Raw genomic sequence first — 26594 nt, 5'->3', positions numbered from 1 at the left:
GACACTTTCCACATTTTATTTACATTTTAAGACTAACTTTAATCTCAATCACATATCCATACATTTCCTTTGTTTCACTAAAACTTAAATGCATGGTTTATTAGAACAAAGACTGTAAACAAATATTTGCCATGTCCAATACATGTAACACAGGAGCTGCTTAACAGAAATTAATCCCCCCATTTTATAAATACAGGTATCAAAACAATCCTGAACATACTTTGTGACACTACTAGTAGTCGGCACCCACACCCTTGCAAAATTAAACAAGATGAGCAACGGTATTCACTGTACCTGCTACCTTAAAACAAATTTAACTGCAGCTCTTTTACTAAGCAAGATGGATAAAGCATGCCATTTATATTTTGCCTTCTCCAGAAATTATTTTCAGTAACATATATTATTCCACAGCAATCTGACACTTTCTGTCATGCTTTCATCTTGTAAAACCTGAATTCCAATTATAGGCTATTTCAGGCTTATGCTTAAATGACAGTGCCTCAATAAGAGAAAAAAAAAATTGTGCTGCCTTTTTCTCTCATAGTGCCTGAAAACATATTGGGCATACATATATTATATATATTCTTACAAATGTCCAGGTCATGTATACCAGCTGGAATTCTTTAATGTGTGGGTGTTTGCATTGTGAGATTTAATCAAGACATTACATGAGTAGAAGGTTGTTGTTTTAAGACAGAAGTTTGAGAATCAGCTAAAATTAATTATTGTAAGTTTGTCCCTCTGGAGGTTGTGGAAGCTTCATATTTTCTTTGGACATCATTAGACGTCTTAGCTCTTGAAGTACAACTTTAATGCTATATGAATTTTGCCATTTTGCTAACACTGGTATGCTCCGTGCATCCACCTGGAAAAAGAAGAGAGAAATCTAATTTATGATGGAACACAAAATCTCTACATAAATAACTCTTATCAACCTAATTGCTCTAAGAAACAGCCTAGGCATTGCCTGACACCTTCTCTGTGGCATAAAGTCCCTGTGTTCCTAAAATATTTTAATGAAAACCATCATATACTTACACACAGATACAGATTCTGCAATAAAATCCATGCAAGTGGACCCTTCCATCTGCAGTGCTACTTATATTAGTGAGAAGAAAAGGAGGAGGGGAGGAGGACATCAGCAAACTGTTCACTGCAAAACTGAAGCTGCTATCTAGCAAAATTTATAGTTTTCAAATTACCCCCAAAAAAGAAACAAGTCATCACCTTCACTATGCTAATATATGCACCTCGGTGTTCCTCAGTTCTTTAAAAGAACCTGCCACACAAGAGTCCAAAAAATACCTTTCTAAAGGAACATTTCCCTTACTGTTTGCTTGCAACAAGTATTGTTAGTGACTTCTTTCACACTGATACTACACGGTGCTTCTGATACATCTAGCGCCACTACAGGTATTAAGAAATGTCCTGAAACACTGAGGTAACTGATTGGTAATGCTCGGACATTTCTTAGTTCTCTGCATCCTTCTCACAGTAAGTCATCTTACGGAGCCGTGAAGATTACTGTGCATCACTTACCAACTGGAATATGAACTGAAAGGAAAGGACATGGGACTTCTCCTATGCGTTTATAAAACCTGTGGGACAATTTACACAATTATATTATAATGGGGAGGTTTCCATAGGAAAGTCAGCAATTGAAAGTCATCCTGGGAATTGTTTTGGCAGCAGGTTAAGTCCCAGCCCCTGCATGGAGGAGATTAAGAACACAGAGGGGCCTAAAGCTGTGCAACTGCAAAGCAGGCCCTGGGGCAGGAATAGGGCTATTGCATGCTACTGGATTCCTTTGGTGGACTTGCAGCCCACACAGCTACAAGAGTGCTAGAAAGCACTGTTTTATGATTTAGGCAGCATAAAACATCAAGAAGTTTCTTATCCCATCTTAATTAGGGCAAGCTGAAAGAAAAAAAAAACCTGGAATCAGAAATAAAAATGTTAACACAGATGTTTTAATTCTAGATTATTTGAAGTGAGACTTTTCAGAAGCTATTTTCAGAACACCAGATGAGACAACGTTTTTGTAGGAGGAAACTGAGGCCAAGGTTTAACAACATGCTGGCTTGGGCAGCAATACTATCTCAAGAAACTTCTGTTCCCTTTCTAGTTCCTTTAACAGTGCTACTGCCTATCAGCTCAGGTAAACCATGTACAGGGAAATAGCTTCTGAACTGAACTGATAGAACCTACCCAGTTTAAAACACCACCTTGCAAAGAAGTCCCTAAGCAGGATTCCTTGACCTTATTTACAGCTCAGCACTTACAAGCATTTATTTTCACACAATGTTTACTCAGAGTTGGGAACTTCTTAAAGTCAGTGGAATTGCCAACAACAGTGTATCATCAAGCTACAGAACAAATGGCAGTAAGATTACTTACTAATTAGTGCAAATATTTGATTAAAAAAAAACAGCATCAAAAGAAAAGCTCTATTATGCAGCAATATCATGCCAGTTTAAAATATGAGCTAATACAAAAAGGTTTTGAAAGCTAGCACTGGTGAAATCATCACTGTAATTCCTGTACTATTACTACCTTTTTAAAGGGAGATCTAGATTAACGTGGCAGATAGGCAAAATGGCTGGAAAGGAAGTTGCTCTGGAACTCCAGAAATGAACATCTATCCTCAGTCTGAAAATTCTGCTTACACACCATCCTCCTTCTCCTCAATTTTGCCTTTGTCAGCTCACTCAGGTCTGGATGAGATGTTTGCCTCAATTACAGCACACAGCAGCCAGACACCACTGCTGTTCAAATAATGCAGTTCTACAAAGACTGGAACATGAGAGCTGATCACTTAAGAGTAAGCTCCTCCTGGTTTTCTTTTATGCTGGGAATTTGCATCAAAAAAACAGCACAGACTGCAAACTCTGCTATGAATGTTTTCTGACTAAAGACGGCTGCAACATGACATTTTTGTTGCTTGTTTATCTCAAGTCTCTTTTCTGCAAATCACCAACTTCTTTCATAACATCTTGCAGCAGGAAAGACTTTGGCTCAGGTTCGGTTTTCTGTCTTGCAGAATTGATTTCCAAGTTAGTGCATAATAAACTCACTTTATGAAGAACAATGATAGGACATTTAAAGACATTTAAGAGCGACACAAACTATGTTCAAATCACACAAACACATTAGGTAATATTCAAATGCACACCCTGGAACACAGAGGGAGACATCTCAAGGTCAAATAAAAGTTAATAAAACTGCAAACTGCAATCTGAAGACTATTTTATTTAGACTATTTTTTGGGAGATATACACCACTGTGGAACCTTGAACAATAGGAAGAGAAGCAATATAAAAAATGCATTATTTTCTTCTAAACAGTTGAAAATAAAACAAATTATTTTACACAATAATGCAAAGTATTCAGTGTTTATAATGTTCCAAGTAACTTCAACAAATAGCAAATGTCTACAGCAAACATACTAAAAGCAGTAACTGGACAGCTTACAGATTTACAGCTGAGAGTCCCAAGTGATTTAAAAGGAAACAAGTATTTCCAGCCATAAATGGTATCTAAATGAACAGAAGTGATTGCAAGTCCTGCAAGATAGACTGCTGAGGAGCACTATCAAAATGCACATCTGATGCAAAAATCAGACAACCTCAAAAGAAAATGGGAAAACAAACAGGACATTAGAATGCAGCCTGTGTTTTATGAATATGGGATACGTAAGTCTCCAAGAGAAAACACTCTGTAGCATTAGGAATGATAATCTACAGTTTAACAACAGTGATGCCATTAGCACATAAAAGCATTTTGTCCAGCTCTACACAAGTACTTGGACTAGATTTTTTGACCTTAGTAATCTAATTCAGTATACAAATACAGCAGGTAAATTAAAAAGAAAAATCCCACAAAAAACTAACTTCCAGATAAGAAAAGAAAGACAATTTAACAGGGTGCCTCAGAGAACTTAAGTCTTTTGAGATAAAATATTCCTGAACTAGTTCCCTCCTTTCCTGCACTACATTTATGAAACAGTGATTCCTGAAGATAAGCTGCTGGCAGAAAAGTTACTTACAAATTCCTCTCTCACAGAATAATCAAACAAAAAGTCAGTAAAATTGTACCTGCTCAGTATTGATAAATTCATTACACACATGCCCTTTTCACATGAAGTGTAAAGGGATTTTTAAGTCAAGAAAGTTGTGAATCACTGCCCACAGCACAGTTTGAGAATAGTTTCCTCAGATCCCTAGTAACTGCACTTACCCATCTTTCCCCTCCACTACACACACTCTAACTCAACAGAAATTATCACCCTCTAAAACTTCCAGTGTGGGCCCTATTTTTCCACAGATGTTAACTGGCACACAAGCCTACCTTAACAACACTGCAAATGTTCCGAGTATAATGTGCTAAAATAAAACAATTTCAGCTGCTGTTTGTCTCAGGTCTCTTTATGGCAAGTCACAACTTCTTCCTGATATCTATAAGCAATGTGAACAAAAGCTGGCCACATGTCAAAACCCAGGGTGCCTGCAGAAGCACGGTAGTAGACGAAGTCTGCAGATGAAACCCTGCCATTAATTCAAAGAATGCAGCAAACCACTTATGATCTATTAAATGAAAGATGACCATAAACTGGGAGAACAGCTTGGAAGATATATGAAGGAACTATCAGGAAGCAGCAATATTAACTGCCCCAGGATGCTGAACATACCCCCACTGTGTATTTCATGGTTTCTCTAATGATCACAAAGACAAAATAAAATAAAATGAAAGACAATGGGCACATTAAAAATTACATACTAAATGTGTTTTAAGTTCATTAATTATGAAAATTATTTTCATTAAAAATACTATTTATTCCTATTTAAATCCATTAAAAAAGAAGTTATGCATTTGCATAGCAAATCCTTTGTAAGATACACAAGTTTCTCTTTTGGGGGAAAGATTATTAACAGTTTGATGTAAGGTTAACTTATTAAAATCAATTTTTCCTGTAGCAATGACTCAATTTGAACAGTGCTTTTAAAACGACCAGGCAGATTTCCTGTCGCAGTAGTCACCCTGTTCCTCAGCAAGCTGAGCAAGTGTAGACTATTCCAAACAAAAACTCAAACTTACTGGCTTCAGTAAACATGAGCCTTCAGGCTCTGCTAGTCTAAGGTCGTGCTTCTGAAAAGCAACACCTATCCCTTGAGGTATGTAGAGACGAAGCCATGAGAGCATACTTCTTCACTGAGTCACAATACATGTTCCTATGGTACCAGGAAGAGGTATGAAAATCATCTTCCAAACGTACTATAAGCAGGTTTTGCTTCTCACAACGTCTCAATAAACACACACCCTTAGACAACAAGCCACAGCTGTGATTAAGGGCGTGAGCCAATTTGCAGACAGAAATTATAACAGGATCTTCAGGTAGAGTAAGATTGTTAGCTACATAAAAGCATTTTCAGAATAATTTTTGATTATTCTGAAGCATTAGTGCACTAGTTTTGGATGACCAACCAGAATACTCCTCTACAACCTACAACAGCTCAAAAGACACCCTGAGAACCTCTTCCTCTGCTACAGTCAGTGAGACACTTGAGCTTCACAGTTCAGTACTGTTAATTACAGAAATGCAAGTCCATCTTTCTTTTAAATCTTACAAATTATTTAAAATCCAAAGATGCTAAGGTGCCTTTAGGTATTACCTTAACCCAATTACTCTGCATTCGCTAAAGAGAAGTGTATACACAAATGTGATTGTGCTTCCTGCTGATTTACACCGCTGTAAATGTATACAGCACTGTAAATGCAAGGCAGTTCACACCTCCTCTCTTTGAGCAAAGGGGCACCTCGCTTGCTCACAGTTATTTAAGTAGCTGGTGAGGAACAGAGTAACAAACTTGCTTGAGCTGCTGCAACAGCTTATGTCTGAACTCATCTCACTCTAACTGCAGGATCAATGAAAGGCAACTTACTGCAAATTGATATTTAAAATGCAAGTGATTACCAGCTATATCAAAAGGTCTTAAGATCAAAGTTCAGAATCACCTTGGATTTTAATAAATCCAGTATAAAGGAAACAAGAGTATAAATACACCTGTTCATTGTAGGTGAGTTAATACATCCAGAGTGAGTCTCATCAGGAATAACCTCCATTTTCAATTAGTGGAAACATCAGACAGAGTTTGCAATATTCCTGCTACAATACGAAACTAATCCCCTTTTATAAGAGTATTATGAGGGAAATACCTACACATAGCTTAAACACTGACTCTTTTTCTGTTCAAAACTAAAACCTTCATCTTCATTTAAAAGAAACAACTGTCTCAATATTATAAATAATGCTCATCTCATTGGTAAGCCATGAAGATTTGAAGTACCAAAATTAAATTTAATTCTGTATTTATATTATACAAATTAAATACAAAAGCTCTGTCCAACATGCCAACTCCTCACCTGATTTTCACAGAAATATCTTTTTAGTATAAATTAACAACATGGTTGATCTTACCATTTCAACTTACCATTCCATTGGAATTATTTATTCCATTCATATTAATTTTAGTTACAAATCTAACTGTAGGAGGTGCTTCTGGGTATTTAGGTCCACACTCTACTTTCAGACTGTATATTCTGTTTTCATAGTTTGTCTAGAAAGCAAAAAGACAGACTAATGCATTTTACTGAAAGTTAAGTATGAAAACAATTTTTAAAACGGAGAAAAGGCAAGAGGAATAACAACAAATATGAAATAAATATAAATTTGATAATATTGTGTACAAATGGAAGGTCTTGGATTACTGACTGATTTCCACTGTTTTGGCTATATTGATTATTTCATTATTATGCATAAATTACACTGCTTATTGACTACACCATACACAAATTTTAATACAATTCTGGTTTTAATTCACATTTTCTCTCATCCTTTCTATCCACCTGCATCCTCAAAACAACAGTGGCACAGTACAGGACTAAGATAAATCAATTAAATTTAGGAAAATTACCACCTTCCCCCATAAAGAAATACCTAACACTGTAAAAAAATTGGAAATGGAGAAAGACGGAGATGCCAATAACTCAACAGTTAAGATACGACCAACAAAATAAAAACATAACCTGCAAAAGAAACATATCCTGGAAGTAATTAGCACTACAGAAAATATCTCCAATTTCTGCAGCTGAGAATTACTTGGTTTACTGGAAGATTTATGACCTTGGACAGTTAAAGCAACTGCTAGTTTGCAGATGTCATTCCAAAGTGAGCACAGAACAGATAATTCTAAGTGCAAGTATACTTTGAGAAAGCCACATTAGAATTAGATATGGTTCTATTTTTTTTAATCTTGTCAAGTAGGCCATGCCAAAGATCAGTGCTTTGCTGGTCACTGATACACATGCCTCTGTGTTCCAGAAGGAAGATGAACTTCATTTCTACACCTGCCTTTGCACTGGCACAACAGATAGAGCCAACACGAACAAAAAAGCAGTAACATGCCTCTCAACTTGCCAGAAGTAGCATCTTTAACCTGTTCTGCATCTGTCAGCTGTCACTTTCCAAGCAGAAGTATCAACCACATATTCAAGTTATCAAACAACAGTCTAGTCTGTGATTAATTAAAATGCAGATTGAAAATAGGACTACTGAAGCACTCTAACTGTGTACCATAATTTTTGAGCAAGCACAGAGACTGAACAGCAAGCGGGTCAGAAAGAAACAATGCAAAACAAAAGGTGTTCTTTCCCATTACTGTGAGTGTAATTAGGCACTGGACAAGGTTGCCCAGGGAGGTTGTGGATGCTTCAACCCTGGCAGTGTTCAAGGCCAGATTAGATGAGGTCTTGAGTAACCTGGCCTAGTAAGAAGTGTCCCTGCCTATGGCAGGTCCCTTCCAACCCTTAACATTCTTACTCTATGATTAAAAGCTAAAGGCCATATGAAAGTCATCTTGTCCTGCTACAGCTAACATAGCTGGTACCACAGCAAGAAAACACAGTAACTAAAATTCTCATTATTCATTCAGCCAAAACAATTTGCTTCCCCAGAGAGAGATGCTGTCAGTTATAGTGAAAATAGGCTAAAATGTATATAACTCTGCTCACAACTCTGGAAAATCCCAAGAAAAGCACTCATTCTCATTCCCTTATTCCTATCCAGTCGGCTTCTCAATTTTGCTCAATTTATCAAGTCATTGTTTTACTGCAAGCCAGGCATCCCTGGCCAACTTCCCAAAAAAACTTAAATCCCATTTTCTCAAAGTCAGAAAAATGTTTCTGTTAATCCAAAACAAATCTTGCCCTCCTCTCTTGCTGTTGGGTCACCTTTCAAATTATGCAAGGAAAAAAACTGATAAGCAATTCTTTTGCCCAACTGTAGAGAAGTCATATATGAGAAGAGCTTCACATGCAATATTAGCAACTTTCTCTGTGTCTTGCCTAACTGTACCATCTACTTAACTCAGTCAAGTCCAAAAAACACTCATCTTCTACAGATCCTGAAACTAGATATGGAATTCTTCTCAAGGTGCTGTCACTGGTTTGGGAGCTGGTGGCTTCCACTTTCTACAGTCACTACATACTGAAAGTCATTCTACCTGCAAGGCTGCATGTCCTGGAAATGGCACAAGATATATTATTTGCATGCACTCTTCATCATAAAGAAAATAAAATCACAGAACTACAAATTGACCAGGACTAAAAGTGTATGCCAAGCTGGGTTGAGTACTTTTATGATTTTTTTAAAACACATGGGACCTTACATAACAGTATTATAAGTATAGTTTTATACACATCATAATCTCTTTTCAAAGATGCATAGTAGTCTACCTTAGGTTGAACAAGAAAGCAGTCACAGGCAGCTCTGGAGGGTTTCTGGAGAGCCAGAGAGACCCTGTGACAGCTAGGTCAAATTTTCAAGGTTTTTATCCCAACACATTAGACTACAAACTTCCTTCAAAATGTACTCACACACTGATCCCACAAAAGCTAATATCCAAAGCATGCAGTCATTGTATTTTAAACCTGCCCTCTCTCAACTGCACCCAAATCTTAGGAGCTCAGCAAAGTCATTCAGGTGTTCAAAGCAGCCTACTGCAAGTGGCAACGGAGTTCCAGAAGAAACTTGAATTACACTGAATCTGTCTCTGGAACTCTGCTACTTTGGGAGACATTATTTTCACTGAGGCAGAGTTCTGATTTGTCTTGGACAGTTCATTCCATGAACCCTGCAGCACCAAGGGATACACAAGATAGCTCTCATTCTAGCAGTGAAAGACGTGCTAACTTAGGGCTACTTATTTATTAAAGGTTATTTAAAAGTCTTGGTTACACATTGATCTTTTGCATCATATTGTAATTTATGAGAAAGCGTGCAGTAAGTCAGGTAAAGATGTCCCCACTCATATCTGATGTGGCTGATACACAGGAGGCGATTACTTCTCTTGCAAGTTGTATCAGTATAAATTACATTCTACAGAACTTCAAAGGTCAGAAGGATTAGAGGTAATTAAAAGCTGCTAGTCTTTAGGTATGATTCAACTGAAATTCTAACACTGTTATACCGAAAGACTTTGATAAAACTTGTGGAAGTTGAAAACATATTGCCAGTTTACTACAAAGTTGAAATTACCAGGCACATATGACAAAATGGGGAAAGACAGTTACCTATTTATTGTACTATCAGTGTACACTTATGTTCAGTAACAGTGGAAATACAGAATTAATATACTCATAACTCAGTAAAATAGGTCTCAAATCACAACTGGCTTTTACAGACAGCTGCAGAAAAAGGGGACGCTAGCCTGAAACACTGACATGCCAGAAAGTGAGGATTATACACTATTTCTACAATTTCATACATTGAATTTTAACTAATTCCTTTATACCATAGAACACTAACATTTTTTTGCCCATTGTATTGCCTAAAAATTTAATAAAAACGTTTTATTTCATCACACTTACCCTTGGTGGCCCAATAATCATTCCTGTCCATCTGGTGAGTGTCATATCTTCATCATCTTCAAGGCCCCAGCTTACTGTACCATCACCTACTCCCTTCTGCCCTTCTTCAAGTTCTTCCAACAAGCGAAAATTACGAGGTACTTTAACTAGAGAAAACGGAATAATGTAATTAATACTGCTCACATTAAGGACAAGGCAAAAAACTTCATTGCTTTTATATATTACACACTGCTGAAGATATTTTCCACGTCAAACAAATATTGCCTGCACAAATTTATTTAGCACTCTAATTGCTTTGAAGCAATTAACTGCTTCACTAGAAGTTAATTACTCCCAAGTAATACCAATACAAGCCATAAAAAAGAAAACAGGAGAGCTCTTTTTAGTCTATGATGGCTTAGTTAACATTCTCTTTCCCAAGCACAACACTGTATAGATCCAGTACTTTTCAAAATCGACTGCCTGTCAAGTTCTAATCAACCAGAATCCACATAAAATCAATATGGCAAATTTACTCCAAAACATAACTAAAGAATGTAACACTTAACACAGATTATCCTAATAAATGTCAACTGTAAGATTGAAATATTTTCACTTGATTTCACTTGTTTTAAAAAAAAAACAACAACGAAGGACTAATATATGAAAACAAACTAAAAATCAAGTCTTTTTAATCTAATCTGTAATTAATACTGCCACACTTGCCCGAGGAGAAAAAAATATGCACAGAAGCATTGATTGAAATGTTAAAGAGAGATAAAGACATATTCACAACAGAATACTGTTTAACTGCCTTTAGAGAGCACCAACTAATAGTCACTAACCAAACTATAATTACAGGCTTTTTATTATTATTAATGAAAAAAAGGCAGATATTGATAGATATTAAACAACTGGATGCTCAATTGCTTTATAGCATCAAAGCTACAATGGTACTTCAGCACTGAGGGAACAAAGGTAATTAACACTTGTGCATGCAATCATGGAATGCTTTTATTTTCAAATAAAATATGCACAATAATATAGTAATAATATTATAATACCATAAAACTTCCACTTACTTATAGTTACTTATTTTTTCTTATAACTTCTTATAACTACAGTATTACCCACTATTTTCACTAGAGATCCTTTCCCATACTGTAAGAATCCAGGTGTTCCATAAAACTAGAAATTAAGACTGGACACACACGATGTTATTAGCAAATTTGAAAAATATGAAGGTCAAAGAAAACTGTTTTGTGTATCAGTTATTCAGGATTGCACATCACTGTGATTTCAAGTTTTACATTACCCTAGTCTGTACTCCAAGCAGTCTCTATGCAAGAAACAAAAAGTTTGAATAAACTATATTATTATTTAGTCAGTTAATAGATGCAGATATATGGAACAGTATAGACACACATACCTTTTAGCAACTCTTCAAATAGTTTATCTTGCAGAACTATAACTTCTCTTAACAGCATTTAAAACTTTTTCTTTTTTTTTAGTAACACAGACTAGGGAGAGGCTTCTAAAAATTGCAGAAACTATTGTGTCCAAGTTCTCCAAATTCCCAGGGAAAAGCATTATGGGTATAGTCCCAGGACGGTGGAAGGAAATTAAGTCATTCATGTATGGCCTCACCTTCTGCCCTGTCTTGGTATTGCCACTCATCTGAGCCTGTAATGAGCTACTTCAGATTGCTAACTGAGCAGAAAATTACACATTTTGACCAGTCTTTTTCCCACAGCTTAACAAATCAGCTCAGCCTGCACATGTACTGAAAGCACCAGCAGAGTACATCAAGAAGCAGATCACATCTCAATTTTTTGACATAGAGCCTTTTAAAAACCGCCACTGAAATGCATTTTCCCATTCCTCTGGTCCCATTCTGATTTGTGATAAACATTAAGTCTGTACATTTACGTATTTAATTCTGACTTGAGATGAGAACCGACAATCACACTTCAACCACAAAGTTTTTACTCCACATTCATGCATGTTCTAGAGTTGAGTCTGCCAAACCAGAACGATAAACTTTTCTACTTTGCATCACATGACTGAATAGATTGTGATTGGTATGTGTAGTCTCAAATAAAAAAAAAAAAATAAACCAAAAACAACCTCCAGCCACAAACCTCATGTACTTTAGCATTCACATATTATTTTAGGTTTCCCCAGTAGCTTAAATCCACCATTTCTCAGAACCCCTGCTCTGACTGCAGAACTTCTGAGTCACAGCTTAGCTCTTCAAAAAGAACATAAAAGATGGTACCAAACAGGACTTACATTTATTTCTCATTACGTGCTATCACCTTTCAACACAGCTGAGATCACCCAACTGCTCACTGTCCTGATGTTCCATGCCTTCTCCCAGAACTCTGTTGCTCTTGCACCAACCAGGCTCCTCTATTAGCCTAATTGTCACACTAATTTAGCAAAAAAGCTGTTTTTCCTTCAGGCAAAAATCAAATCCAACCAGTTAATCAACTGAATTGACTCAGGAAAAAGAACAACAAATGCCAGAGCTGACTGCTGTGTCTCTCAGTGCCTTCCTTTGCAAAACCATGGGTGTGAGGATAAAGGAGCTTTTTATGACAAAAAGCCACTGCACTGACTCAGCTGTATCATAAAATTGTACCCAACACATTGAACTGTGGGAGATGACACTTACTAGAAAATGATAACCCCTTATGATGAACTGACCTGTGTTCATCACATTTTTTCCACCATATTATCTGTGCTCATTGGTTCCCATAACTGCCCTAGGGGAGCAGTGAAGGACTTGGGAAACATCTCCAGAAAATAATTTAGATCCGCTCTGAAAAGAGACAAAAACATCTAAGAGCAAGTGCCAGGCTCCCCACACTAACATTCTTATCACTGCTAGAACTAAGTAGCAAAACACTGTTCTGAAGTAAAAAATAAGAGTAAACACACATCTGTTAAAAAAAAAAGTACACAATAACCCCAACAAAAAAGCCAACACACACGCACACAAAACCCTGTCAAGAACAACAAAACTTTCCTCCCCAAAACTCATTAAACTGCTTCTATGTCCCTGCCATATATGATTAATGTTTTATCATCAATATTTCTAACGTCAATTAATTACTAAATATTTTAATAGAAAATTATTATTGCTAAATTTCTGAAAGTGACACAAAATACCTTAAAAATTAACACAATGGATTTTAAAAACAAACAAAAAACCAAATAAACAAACAACCCAACAAAAAACAACCCCTTACTATAATTTATAATTACAGACTTAGAAACTTCCAGAAAAACTAACTGGAATTAAATACTGTCTTGAGCATTCACTCCTGCCCTTGTGCTCACTATTGCATTCTACATGCTTGCTTTGATCGTGCTATAACCCTAACACAAAACAAATTTACCTAGCTTGAAGAAAAGAACACATGTACAAGATTATGCCAGCTTCCCAGTAAAAACAAGAACTTCTGTCTAGAAGTCCAGTCAAGGATTCTCCAGAAATTGTTTGTTCCTAGTTTAAACAGAAAGTAAAAAAATTCTTCTCGCTATTTCAAAAGGCACACTCTAAACAGCATGTTAATACTGCATATATAACTTGCAGTTTTATCTCTAACCCAGACAGTGCAATTCATCAAGTATTTGCTAAAAACTGAAATATCCCTGACTGAATTTGAGTAAGAATCATTATTTTATTTACAGAATTTGGACAATGAAACAATATCTTTCTGTTCTAAAGTGCAGCTCGTTAGCAGTATGAAATTATAGAAACCAGCACCATTCTTCAGCTGACAACCAGACCTCAGGTGCTCTCCCCAAAGCTACTTGCTGATGTGACCACTAAGCAGCTTCAGACAGGTACAGGCAGGTTGGTTTTACTCTGTAACAGGCACTCCTCAGCTAAAACCTCGAACTTCCAAGTGAAGGGGATTAAAGCTGTCGATTTTAACACTGGCAGAGCTACAGGCATGGTTAATTCCCCTCATCAGGCTGTGATTTACAGCTCAATACAACACTGCATCCAGCACAGCTCTTTGCAATGAGGGACTAAGGCTCTGCATGTGCAAACATAGATGAGTTCATCCAGATTAAGACGACAAAGAGCAAAAGCAACACTCCCCACCTAAACTCTCTTCACTTTATCTGCAAAGATCGCCTCACTATAGATTTTACTGACAACCCTGCCCAAAAACTGTCACAGGAACTGCCAAACAACTTCTACCAAATTCTAAAAAACAGATGAACTAAATATATTTAACTTAAATAAACAAACAAAACATCATTCATGCCTACATATGGCAATAGTTTTTAATTTAAAAATTTAATCATAAAACTGGACTACAGAAATCCATGAAATTATTGGTGAATTTAATACCCTGGAACTAGAAGAGAATGAAAGAAGACTCAGTAAATAAAGCTCACAATTTAAGTATGAAGGTCTACTTTCATATATATGGAGCTACTTCAGACATTACATTCTAAATCACTAAGTTAATAGAAATAAAGAACACACTACCACAAAGGACGAGTCAGGAAAAAAATTATAGCTATGCTTTTATCCAGAATCTATATAACCTGAGGAAAAAAAAAAATAAGGAAAGAATATAAAAAGGAATCTTCAGTGTCCATTAACAGCACCAACAACTTTCACTAGAGTAACAAATGAGAATTGCCTGGATGGACCAGTTCTTCCTAGCCAGAGTTCCACAGTTGGTAATGTCAAATCACTCAGTGATACAGTGCTTTAATCAGCAGCATTAAGACAGAACACACAATCACACTTACGTGCACTTAGGTCAGATTTGACAGAGCTCACTGGATACATTACATCGCATTTTTAAACAATTCACAGACACACTCCTGCAATTAGAGTTGGCACTCCAAGCTCCTCACACATCAAATGATTCTTTGCTGTATAACAGGCAAGAGTGGGATAACCTACACTCTGCTCTTGTCCCTGCAGGTTACATAAGCGAGCTATAACCCAAATTTTTAACAGACTGGCTCAGAGCCTAAATTGTATAGTTTTCTGTTGGACCCAAAACTATATTTTTTAGAATAATTGTGCATAACGATATCCATATCAACATTCGGTTTCTCTGAAGTTCTTGACTTCAATCACTCCTGAAATTCACATTAGGATCGGGACCATTTTACCACAGTTAAATCAGCACACCCCATACTACCAACACTCCAAAAGGCAGCTCTAGAAACAAACCCTAATACGCACTCAGTAACAAGCTAAATCAAAAAATCCTACATTAACACAGTCAGACACTGTCAGGGATGCTATTCTTCCTGATTGAGATAGCTATGGCAGGGAGTCTGTCGTATGAACAATTTTGAAAATATGAGTTAGCTCTTGCCCACTGACTTCCAGCAAAACACAAATTGAAAAGTATGTTCAGCTTGGTAACAAAGAAAAACCTCTCAAACCCCATTTTTCAGCTTCAGGCTTGCAGCAAAGTAAGTATTTCCTAAGGACAGGGAAAGGGGGGAAGGACGTCAGTCTTGCAAATTTCAAGCCATAATACAATTTCTCCTGCGGCAGGGAGAAGAAGAAAAAAGATACATAGAAAAACAGAGAAAACAACTTGCTCCTTTCGGTCCCTGAACAATTTATCTTGCTCGGGACAAAATGAAGTAAAAACCTGAAATGCTGTACTAATAACACAGTCCACACATCCACAAAAAGTACATAAAACAACCAAAGCCTTAAACAGACCTTGAAATGGCCAATACATTAAAAACAAAACAAACAAACAAATTAAGGACAAAGAGAGAGGAAAGAGGGACAGGGCTTGTGAAATACTAACATATTCTATTCCAGCTGCAGAAGATATTCCTCTGAAAAAAGCTTTTTTTTGTAAATCTTCACGAGCATTCTTGTTTGCTAAGTTACCCTGCTAACATCAGATACTCTTTAGCCTAGTAAATACTCTGAAAATACACATAAGAAAAGCCTTACAATCAGGAACCTACTACCAGGAAGTATTACCAGGTGTACTGTAATGATATTGCATTATCTGAGGTCGATCACAGTAACCAGGCTCCAAAACCCTGAAATATTTCTAGTAACTTGTCTAGTTACTACAACAACCAAGCTGGACATGACAGTTCTGTCTACAATAGAACTCCATTGCTGGCATTAGTAGTGGAATGCAGTAATTCAATAATGGACTTTGTTATACTTGTTGCTCTTGTTTTAAAATCATGTTACTACACACACAGTAAAATCACTGTTTCCAATAACCAAGACAACATGATTCTTATTCAAGGTAAGTTGACATTTCCAGCTGTTTTCCAGGAAAGTTCAAATTAATAATTCATTATATCGGACATATTCATAAATAGTTGCATTTATTCTATGCTATTTTTCTCTTTCCTCCAGCAAGTAAATCCCAAAGCAACAAAACGTGAGCAACAGAATATTCTGCATTAACAGTTTTGCGTTTAAATTGGCAAAGTCCTATACTATGTTAACTTAAATGGTGAAAACAAGGTATTTAGCAGCCATAGGTGGCCCCTGCACATTGATCATGGTGAGGAATAAGGCACTAATCAAGTCTGCACCTCACAGAGCTGTGAGTAATACCATTTTAGATTAGTCTTAATGATTTTGCAGATCTAACTATGCTTACCTATGGAAATTTTCTAGGAATTGAAGTTCAGGAAGAAAATCAGATAAAAATTCATTTCCACATAGGAAAAAATTATTAATTTCAAAAGAAAGAAACAAGACAACTACCTTGAAGAATTAATAAGAGATGAGTAGAAGGTAAGACTCCACAGCTCAAGTAAGCAGATGTACACCAATGACTACTATAGAGCAAATGGCCATTTGTTCACTGTAAATCAGAGCCAGTTTTGCTACAATACTGAACAGGCATGAAGTGGTAAGAACTCAATGGGTTATTGCACTTCTTTGCAGGAATAAAACTATATATATATAAACACATAGACATATGTGTGTATATATATATATACACATATATATATATTTGCATATATTTATATAAAACATTATATAGGAGCCCTGGAACTGGTAAACCTCTTTCCCTTTTATAATATTTGAAATTAAATACGTTGAAAGGTACAACACAGTTTGGAAGACTTCAATTAAGAGGTGCAATTCTAGGCACCACACTGAAGTATGCATTTCATCACGTTTTGAGTTTTGTTTTTTTCATATAAAGATATGTCACTTGCTGAGGAACATTTCTCAGCATGAGCCAATAAAGAGCCACAGCAGGGTGAAAGCTATAACTCTTTATTTTAAAACCTAATTTTTGGTTAAAGCTAAGTAAAGTAGTATTTGTTTTCAGAATTATATTGGTGAAATTTTCTATATATTTCACCTAAGTAAAATCCTACATTTGCTAGTATCTTAATAGATGCAGTCCAGAACTTAAGTTAGGCTGCATGAAAATAACTTTCATAGGAATTTCCTTTACATTTGAATCCAGCCACAGCCATAAACATTTAAATATGGTTTAATTAAGAAGGCAGCTAATGAGAAACTGTTAATACAGCAGAAGTCTCGGTCATTTACTGCAACTCAGCATTCAGATTTTGGTGGAGGGGGAAAGGGCTGGACAGGTAAAGAGGTATTTATTTCTTTAGGGCAGAGCACTAGCACTAGTTCAAAAAAAAACCAAAAAATAAAGACATTGTAGATTTACAGAAGCAGGTTTTTTTCACCTGGCTTTCCATTTCATATGCATACTCAAAACAGTAAGACACTATCGACTACCTATTAGCGATAATAATTGAAAATGAAAAATTCTACACAGAATAACATTTTCAGTGCTAGTTTTAGTTTGACTGGGAGGGGAAGAAATTAATTTCTAGACAGCTAGACAATTAGTAGCTGGATTGGCAGACACATACCTGATTTACAAACACGTTAAAATGGTTTAAACCACAAATCTTGATGCTGGAATAAGAGATCTCAGCATATCAAAACTGCAAAAGCAACATCAATTTATTCAATATGTTTCAGTTGCTAATGGTTTCACACTAAGAATGATGAGACCTCAAACTTGATTTCTCCAGCAGAGTGTACATTCCAAATACAAAATTTCTTAGGGAAAAGTTTGCACAATTTGAGGTTTTATTAATTATGTTCTAAAGTGTGAGAAATTACTAGCAAAACAAATAGCTACCTTACCAAGGCATCACCTATGTCTCCCTTTCTTTTATCTTGCCTCCTCAGTAACCAGAAGGAAGTGAGTTTACTCCTTCTAGTAACTTTGAATTCTATCAATTCTGTTACATAATCCATTGGATTATTTACTGAAGGCAGGCCTGTGCACACGACTCTCCCTGTCATGGTCAGTATCCCCCAGGAAAACGCATCATATCTGTTTAGTTTTTATTCATTTCTAACCATGCTCATGGCCACTCCTCTCTCCGCTCTTTTCCAGTTTCCCCAGTGCCACTCCTTTCCCCTTATGCATCTTTTTCAGAGGAGCAGCAGATGGAGGTGCAGGTGCCATTAACTACCTGATTCATCAGAGTTGCTCCAACCCCTGACTAGCACCTATGGAGGAGTTAATCTCTCAAAAATTCCATCAAGTTTTTCCCATTCTCCACCATCTCTCCATACCAAAGTTCATGCCTCACTGAAAACCACCATTCCTAAACTCCTGCAGCCCAACTCCCAAATGCCCTCCTCTGATTCTTTATGGAACAACAATATCCTACACGTCCTAAAGCTGCACAAGGTACAAGAGTAAATAAGAGTCATCATATGCACATCAGTGAGAAGCACAGAGTAATCAAGACTGAACATATGCATACACAGAATATAGTCCAGACCTGAGAGCAACTCCAGCTGAACTCAGCTATGAAAGCAAGGATGCAGCAACACTGCCCTGTCTTTACAATTCCAAACAGGAACATCTTGAGTACTGCTGCTGTCATGGAATGACTAATGGTGCTCATAAAAACTGCACTAATGAAGAAGCTTGCTTCACTACAAATGTTGGTAAGACTACATAATAGAGAAGGTATAAGCAAGAGGGAAAAAAATAAAGGAAAAAAACCAAACCCAACCTTCAGAAATTCCCACAAATGTTTTAAGTAATTAAAATACCTCATCCAAACAAACTTTTTTTTAAAAGTTACCACAACAACAAAAAACTATAGTGTAAAACCCACTAAACTGGATTGCAATCCCAGATGAAAACTCGTGCAAATTACTTAAAAATAATTTTACAAATTTGCATCAATATTAGTGGCATTTCTTTATCAGTCTACATTATACCTAAGAGCATTTTTTTGTTATAAATAAGTCCACTGCTAACTCAGACACTGCATGACCAGTGGTGCCTCACACTATAAGAAAAACCATACAGGTACTAAACAGTTAAGTCACTAAATAACTCATCAATTGACATCCGGGCTGTTTCTGTGAAGGGTGGAAATGCACAAGCTGACTACAGGTTTAAAACTTAACTCTTTATAGGCAACCACTGATGAAACACATGAGATAAAAAATAATTCAACCACCTTCCCATATGCTTTAGTGTATGAAATGACAGACAGTGAAAAGTGACACACTGTGATGCTTAGCAAATTGAGAATTACTATTTCAATTTTGTATGAAACAATGTAAGGCAGGAAGCCAGCAAACAGGAGGTATAAAAGATATCTGTCACTTCAAAAACCACCAGCAATATTAACTGTGATTTAATAGTCTAAGGAATCGAGATTTTACCAGGCAAAGAAATTTTTCCAGTTTCTATCCTCAGAAGTTAAAAACTAACCCCCAGACTTGTTTAGTACAAATTACCCCATTATTAAAAGCACAAAGCTAAATAACAGCAGAAAAAAAATTAATGAAAGTTAAAATGGCTCATTTTTTAAAGTTTCATTTTTAGGCCTGACTGTGTTGGCAGAAACAAAAAATTATTTGAAACACATACTTTTTAAGTTACCTTTTAAATTACAATGACATAGAAACTTTTTTTTTCCCTAGAAAAAGGGACAGGAGGAGCAGGAGACTACAGGAACCCAGCAGAGCCCAGTATCTCCTCATGAAACAGCTTTCCCAGGGTCTGCTTTAAAAGTTAAGAATACAATATGTGACCCAGATAACATGAGTAGCATCAAGGATTTAGTCTAGCAAAGCTGTAAAGCTGTCTTAAACGGGTTACAAGTCATTGATTAGCAAACAGTTGTTCTAAGATTTGCATGAAGGTCTTTGCCAACATGACTCAGCACGTATCCACAGTCCAAAATATAAAGATCCTTTATCTATGTAAAACAAATAATGTTATTCTTTTAGTTATACATGTAAGTACACACTTATGAATATAATTAGCAAATGCAACAATCACTACATATTTAATAAAAAGAACAGTCATTAAATTATTTTCCTACATTATTTTTGTGGGTCATACTTCAGCCTGCTATTTTCTACATGCTGTGTACTCAAAAGTTCAGATTATTTAATATTTACCTGATTGCACATTCCATTTGTGTGAAGAAAGAAAATGTACAATTCCTTCTCTGGGAAAGTTCTAAGTTATATGAATAAAACATTTTACTGCAAATATACTGAATAAAGGACATTCCTTTTATATGTACTGAGCAAAATGTTTTGATTTACTCAAGCAAATTACAAACACACTTAACTATCCAGTTTATGAATAGTCACGAATACAATGGAGGGAGGTGATTTTTTTTTCTTTATGCTGTTAAATAAGTCTAGCGCATACTGAAAAGAGCATACTGAATCTATAATTTTCTGACTATTTTTAAAATCTAGGTGAAGCACCTCATCCTTCTGAAATAAAGACTGTAAAGCTCTGAAGTTCTAAGTGTTGAAGATTCCACTCTTTCCAAAATGCTAACTAGAAATGGTTTAGAGTCACAGACTTAAATCATCACACATTTTTGAATATGCTGTAAACCAGAAGCTCATGTTATTCAGAATCAGTCTGACAGCTTCACAGTCGTAAGTTTCTGCACTGATTCAATTCAAAATATTGCTTGAATTATATCTAGTTAGTGTATTCCAAATGACAAATACAAAGAAAAACATTCTTTGGGGAGGACAGCATATAGCAAAACCTTTCCAAATACTTAAATCAAGGCTACTTTGAATGCTTTCCCCACAGCACTTTCTTGTCTTTCTATGGTCTGTGCTGAGGTTCCCACAGGATAACTGAGACAACAAGGCAACAAAACCTAACAGGAGTAGCTGAAGCTAATGTAGTACTTTACATTAGGTTTCAGTCAAGATGAAATGTGAGCTACAGTGTAGATAAAAGAAGTAAATAGTGCAGATAATAATAAAAGATAATAAATAGAAGAGATAATAGTAGATAAAAGGAGAAGAGGCAAGAGAGAGAAAAGGTCTTAACAAAAAGAAGCTGAACAGTTTCACAGCATGCATTTAACACTGTCTCTGGAAAATTCTTCCATAAGGCAAAACACAAACACTAACAAATACATATGTAATTCAATTCCACAACTACTCATAAAACTTGGAAATCTAATTCTTACATGAAAAGCCTTCTCATGCATGCTTAGGTTTATAGTATGGACCATCTGCCTCCAAAGGCTGAAAGGCATATCTTCCTGAAACTCTGTGTACCTTTATCCAGGCTGAAATTTTCCAGGATTGTACAGAATAGTTTAGATAATGGGCTTCAATGCTAGGTCTGATAACACCCCTGAATTTCAAACAAACTCTTAAAGAAACAGAAGGTTACAAAGTAGGCCACTTTTTTATTGCAGAGGTAAGTTGCTTTGCTGCAAGAACACTCTTACACAGCTATTGTGGCAGAAAGACATAAGTAGGTTTGTATTTAAAGACAGAGTTATAAAACAATGGAACAAAACCAGGAAAACTATACAGGCAAAACTCTGAGAAGAAACAGAGTATCTTTCTTATATATGCCCCAAAGTTGGAAAGAACTGATGATCTATACATAGTTTAAAACTAATTTGTAATCTAAACTTGTCTCAATCCAGCCGAAATTATTTGTGGTTTGTGAAGATGTTTTTAAGCAGGCAGAACAATCACAGTTGCAATTCCTTGTGCATAGGATAGGATGGAAAATTGCTCCATACAGAGTACTTGCTGCCTCATGGAACATAGTATTTTACTTCCTTTGTTTTGTTTGATTACTTGCAGCTTCAAGAAGTCTGTGCTTACAGAGCTAACACTGTAAACCCACAGAACAAACTTTGAAACCGTAAAGTTCTAAAAAGCTCTTAAACTGACTTCTTGGACCAGTTCTGGATAAATGAACAATGTAGTGGAGGCATAAAAGAGAAAATAAAAGAGGGACTAGTACATCCTTCAAGGTAAAACGCAGTGCATAGAAAACAGACAACTATTTCCTCGACAAGGAGAAAAAAGAGGAAGGAAACAAACACTCAACAGGTCAGAGGACAAGAGAAGCCTACCTGTGCAGAGTTTTCTAGACACAAAGTTTAAATTATATCACATCTCCCACATGGAAAAAATGGTCTTTAAATCATTGCTTCTACAGCCCACTTATGAATATATCCCCGTATTACTCCTCTGAATGGCTCTTAACACAGATGTCTCCTACACAGGGTATAAATCTTTACCCTATGGCTAAGCACAGAACAGACAGACATCAGCTTGATTTGGAATGAAGAAGGAAAGAGAGTCAAGGCATTCAAGAGAAAGCATTGCAAAATATCTCACATTATATTATATCTTGCAACTGAGGATTTTAAGAGAGGAAGAAAAAAACCCCAACTTTCAAAGCAAAATAAACCAAAACCAACAACAACAAAAGCCCCAACCATTAGGAATGGCACACTCAGTCCTTGCCTCACAGCTCAGAGAGTCTAGAACATACTCAAGACCACTTCCAGCCCTTCACTTTTAATACCAGCTTCCTCATGCTGTAGTCATGCATGCTTAGAACTGCTTCCACAACCACCAAATGTTGGCAAATAGAAGTAAAAAACAAAGTTTTGAAAATAAATCACTGACATGCATTGTGCCATTTCTACTCACAGAATTAATCAACTATAAAATCAAAGGGAAGGACATTTTGCATGAGCAACTCATGTTACACAATGAAGTCGTTTCATCCTTATAGAGTAGAATAATTGGAAATTAAAAGTATGGATTTTACAGAAAAAGTATTTCACAGGGATCTAGCCACGTACCTTCAAATATACTTTCAAAAAAGGTTGCTCAAGACTACGTACTAGAAGTAAATCAGGAATCTCATATAACTTTGACTGTAGATCAGTCAATTTCTCTTCCCTGAGCACTCAGTTTCAGCAGACCAAGGGGAATTTTCATTAATTCAGCCTTATCCACCCTCCCCCAAGCTATTGAAGCTCTCAGTTGAAGAGGAAGGAGGCAAAAGCATTAGCAGCCCTGTATTTCACACTACTGCATTAATTCCCCTATTTTCCCACATAAATTCTAACCACTTAGTGACACTATCACCGCCTTTAGGGAACATTCACATTTTAAATAAATATACATATATATACATATAGATATGTATAACCTTACGCATAAGTGAAACTTACATTAAGTGAAACCCAAATTATCAAAATGCAGAAATTAACTCCTGAATTAATTCCTTATAATGATGTTTTCTATTTGCTTTTTTTTCTTGAGATACACAAGAGATGTTTAAATGGTATGCCTTAGTGAATCTCCAGCTAAGCAATATGAAACTGGATGACTATATATTATAAAAAACCGCTCTCTTCTCTAAAAAAATTGACTTGTTTAACCCCAGACCCCCAGCAGTACAAATAACCTAGATCAAGCTTCAAGCAGAAGTAGTTGCAATATCAGATCAAACTGCAGCTTACAAATATCCATTTCTAGCACATGCAGTATCTAGATGTAAAATTTACTCATTACAGGTGATTTTAACAAGCAGGTAAACAGCAACGTAACACTGACATATACAATTTTTTTGGCACACATTAAAGAACAGCTATTTTCAAACTAAAGTCTCTGCTGTTAAACGCACATCATTTGTTACATGACTGCTCATAGAATTAGTAAGTCCAGGAAAGGAATTTCTGGGATGAAAGTAAGAGAGTTGACCTTAGTAAAAGTTTTGCTGTTGACTTCCTTGGGGCTAGAATTGCATTCCTAGACTTCATGCAATCAAATTTATTTTTTTTCCTTTGAAATAAATAATGATGAAGTTGAACTTTACAGCAAGAGTAAATTAAAGTCATAGAGCTAGGTAGATTTAAATCTTAAATCTACAACAAAGTTAAGTCTATAGCAAATCATTCCCTTCCTTCCTCCACAAATGATTATAACACAGCTTCCTGACAAGAGCAGTTCTGCGTGAAGTCTGAATTTTTGCATACTACGTGGAAAGGACAAAACAAACATCCCCCACCCCCCACACCATGTGTGTACCAATAAAAAGTCGCAGTATTTTCTCCACAAGAATATGTTGTTTTAGAAACCCTGACTAATTTTCCCAGCAGTTTTGTGGATGATTCAGCCTGCTTGCTGCATTTTACTACAACAAATTAGTTTAATTTAATTTCTTCAACAAAACGTACATGCAGTACTGGCTCTTTACGTTGTTTGGAACAGTCACACAGTATTGAGAGTTTCCTACATCTCCTGTTTTGTATGAACTTCAAGTGTGGCTGTATTTCTGAGTCAAAAACAATCCCTCTGAATAACTGTATATAAGAGATTTTAAAATAACTCTTGTAAGACTGGAAAGAACGCTTACAGCAGTGCAACCATCAAAATTCAGTCAGAAAATATTTATTCTTATAAGGTTGAAGTAGGAAGAAAAGAGCTTTTCTCACTACAAAAATTTTTAGTAGAACTGATATTCTACACTATAGAACATGGTTGAATGCCAAATGCCAGTACTCAATACACAACCTAAACTAACTTTGCTTCCTATTATATTACAGGAAATCTCCAGTGAGAGCCTAGACATAAGCCGAAGTCTTTCAGTGTTGCTCTATAATAAAACTCTTAAATTTAGACAACAGGAAAAAAAGTAAAAAAGAATCCTAACAAAATAAAATACAGTAATTCGCAGATGAGCAAATACTTAGGTTTCTCTAAATATATCAATTCTAGCTCGGTTTATCATAGGCAATAGCTATCTTTTGGATTGCTCTTCCACATAGTTGCAAAAACTACTTCACAACCCAGTTTGTTGCAACTTTATCAAATCCTGCTCTGGAAATCCCACATCCCCAAACATAGAACCTACTGGAAATGACTCTCCTTTCTCCAAAAAACCCCCCAAAACCTGCCCAAGCTCTCACAGAATCAACAGCAAGGTACTAAGACCAGTTTAAGTGTACAGATGTTTCTTATGTTTTGTTATAGTCTCAATCCTGCAATGATCCAGTGGATTGGCAGTAGAAATAACTTAGTGACCAACATTCACCTAGACTAGCTGCTGAAGTCAGTTCATTCCCCTACCCTGAGGTCCATCAATCCACTTATAAAGTCCCAGAGGTGAGAGAAGAGGAAACAAGCCCCTGAAGATTTCAGGTTTTAGCACTGGTGGAAAGGTCTTTGTGTATTTCAAGCCTCTCATGAAATGAAACTGAGACAACCTAATTGTGCTTCTACATTTAGCACCTGAAGCAATATTCCTGCCCCTTTCTTTGCCACGGCTTTCCACAACATTCTGCCACACCAACGCTTGCTGGTTACTGAGATGGGCTTCCTGCGATGACTGGCAGCTCTTTGCCCTTAAATTTGCCTATGAGAGAGAACCGCTGACTCCAATGGATGCCATAGGGAAGACAGCTTCACTCCTTCCCACTATGCTACAGTCACCACCAACGTGAAGTACCTTTGTCCCAAAACATAACACAGGCCAAAGCCCTTCTCTCCCAAATAAACAGGGGACAAAGACAAACCTTTATTTTAGATACGACTATACCACATCTTCTCTGTTCACCCGGTGGTATACTGGGACAAATCTTCAGTACAAATCTTTCTTTCCTGCAGCATTTTTACTAGGCTAACAACATCTCCCCCCTTCCTCACGTACACCTATCCATCCATTGCTGCCTCCTGGCAGGCCAATCCTTCCCTCCTCCGGCACTCGGAGCCTTGTTTCCCACCACGCACCCCCAGGCCGGGCTCTCACAAGGATGTCGCTGCCCCACGGACGGAAGGGATCTGGCCCGCGGCATAAGTGAATTAGGAGCAATTTCTTCACATTAGACATTGGAAGGGGCTGCCAAGGGAGGTGGTGGAGTCACCGTCGTGGAGGTACTTCATGAAAGACTGGACGTGGCACTCGGTGCTGTGCTCTAATTGACCAAGGTGGTGCTCGGTCATAGGTTGGACTCGATGATCTCAGAGGTCTCTTCCAACCTAAGTGAACCTGGGATTCTGTGATAACCTGTCCCGGCGCCCCTGCAGCTTCCCTTTCCCCCCTGTCAGAAGCCAACTCCTCCCCACTCGGGTCTCTCCCGCCGGAGGCAGCTCGCCCCCCCATCCCGGAGAAAGGAGACCCGCCCCGGGCCCTTGCGGGGGCGCCTCCCCAGCACGAGCCGCTCTCCCGCTCTCCCGGGCCCACCGAGCCCCCCCTCACAGACCTGTGGATCCGGCCATCTTGTCCGAGCCCCCCCCACACCGCTCCGGGCCCGCACGCCACGCGCGTCACTTCCCCTCGGAGCGGCTCCGTCACTTCCCGCCAGGAAGGACGAGGCGCATCCCT

General features: G+C 37.1%; 1 protein-coding gene across 2 annotated transcripts; it reads right to left on the bottom strand.

Annotated features, from left to right (window-relative positions):
• Nucleotides 1–26594, bottom strand: UBE2V2 (ubiquitin conjugating enzyme E2 V2). Of its 2 annotated transcripts, none has more exons than XM_014874330.2 (4): nt 26473–26594; nt 9925–10070; nt 6489–6614; nt 1–865 (listed from the first exon to the last, which is right to left on the bottom strand). In XM_014874330.2, exons 1-4 carry the CDS (start codon nt 26486–26488, stop codon nt 719–721), a joined length of 435 nt encoding a protein of 144 aa, XP_014729816.1. In that variant the 5' UTR covers nt 26489–26594; the 3' UTR covers nt 1–718. The 2 variants fall into 2 exon arrangements, with proteins under 2 accessions (XP_014729816.1, XP_088030905.1); XM_088174779.1 differs by lacking the exon at nt 26473–26594 and adding an exon at nt 12613–12725.

This window comes from Sturnus vulgaris, chromosome 1 (genome assembly GCF_052056855.1).
Source record: "Sturnus vulgaris isolate bStuVul1 chromosome 1, bStuVul1.hap1, whole genome shotgun sequence".
Classification (NCBI taxonomy): domain Eukaryota; kingdom Metazoa; phylum Chordata; class Aves; order Passeriformes; family Sturnidae; genus Sturnus; species Sturnus vulgaris.
The sequence above is the reverse complement of the archived record's forward strand: the minus strand, read 5'-3'. Positions and strand labels throughout refer to the sequence as shown.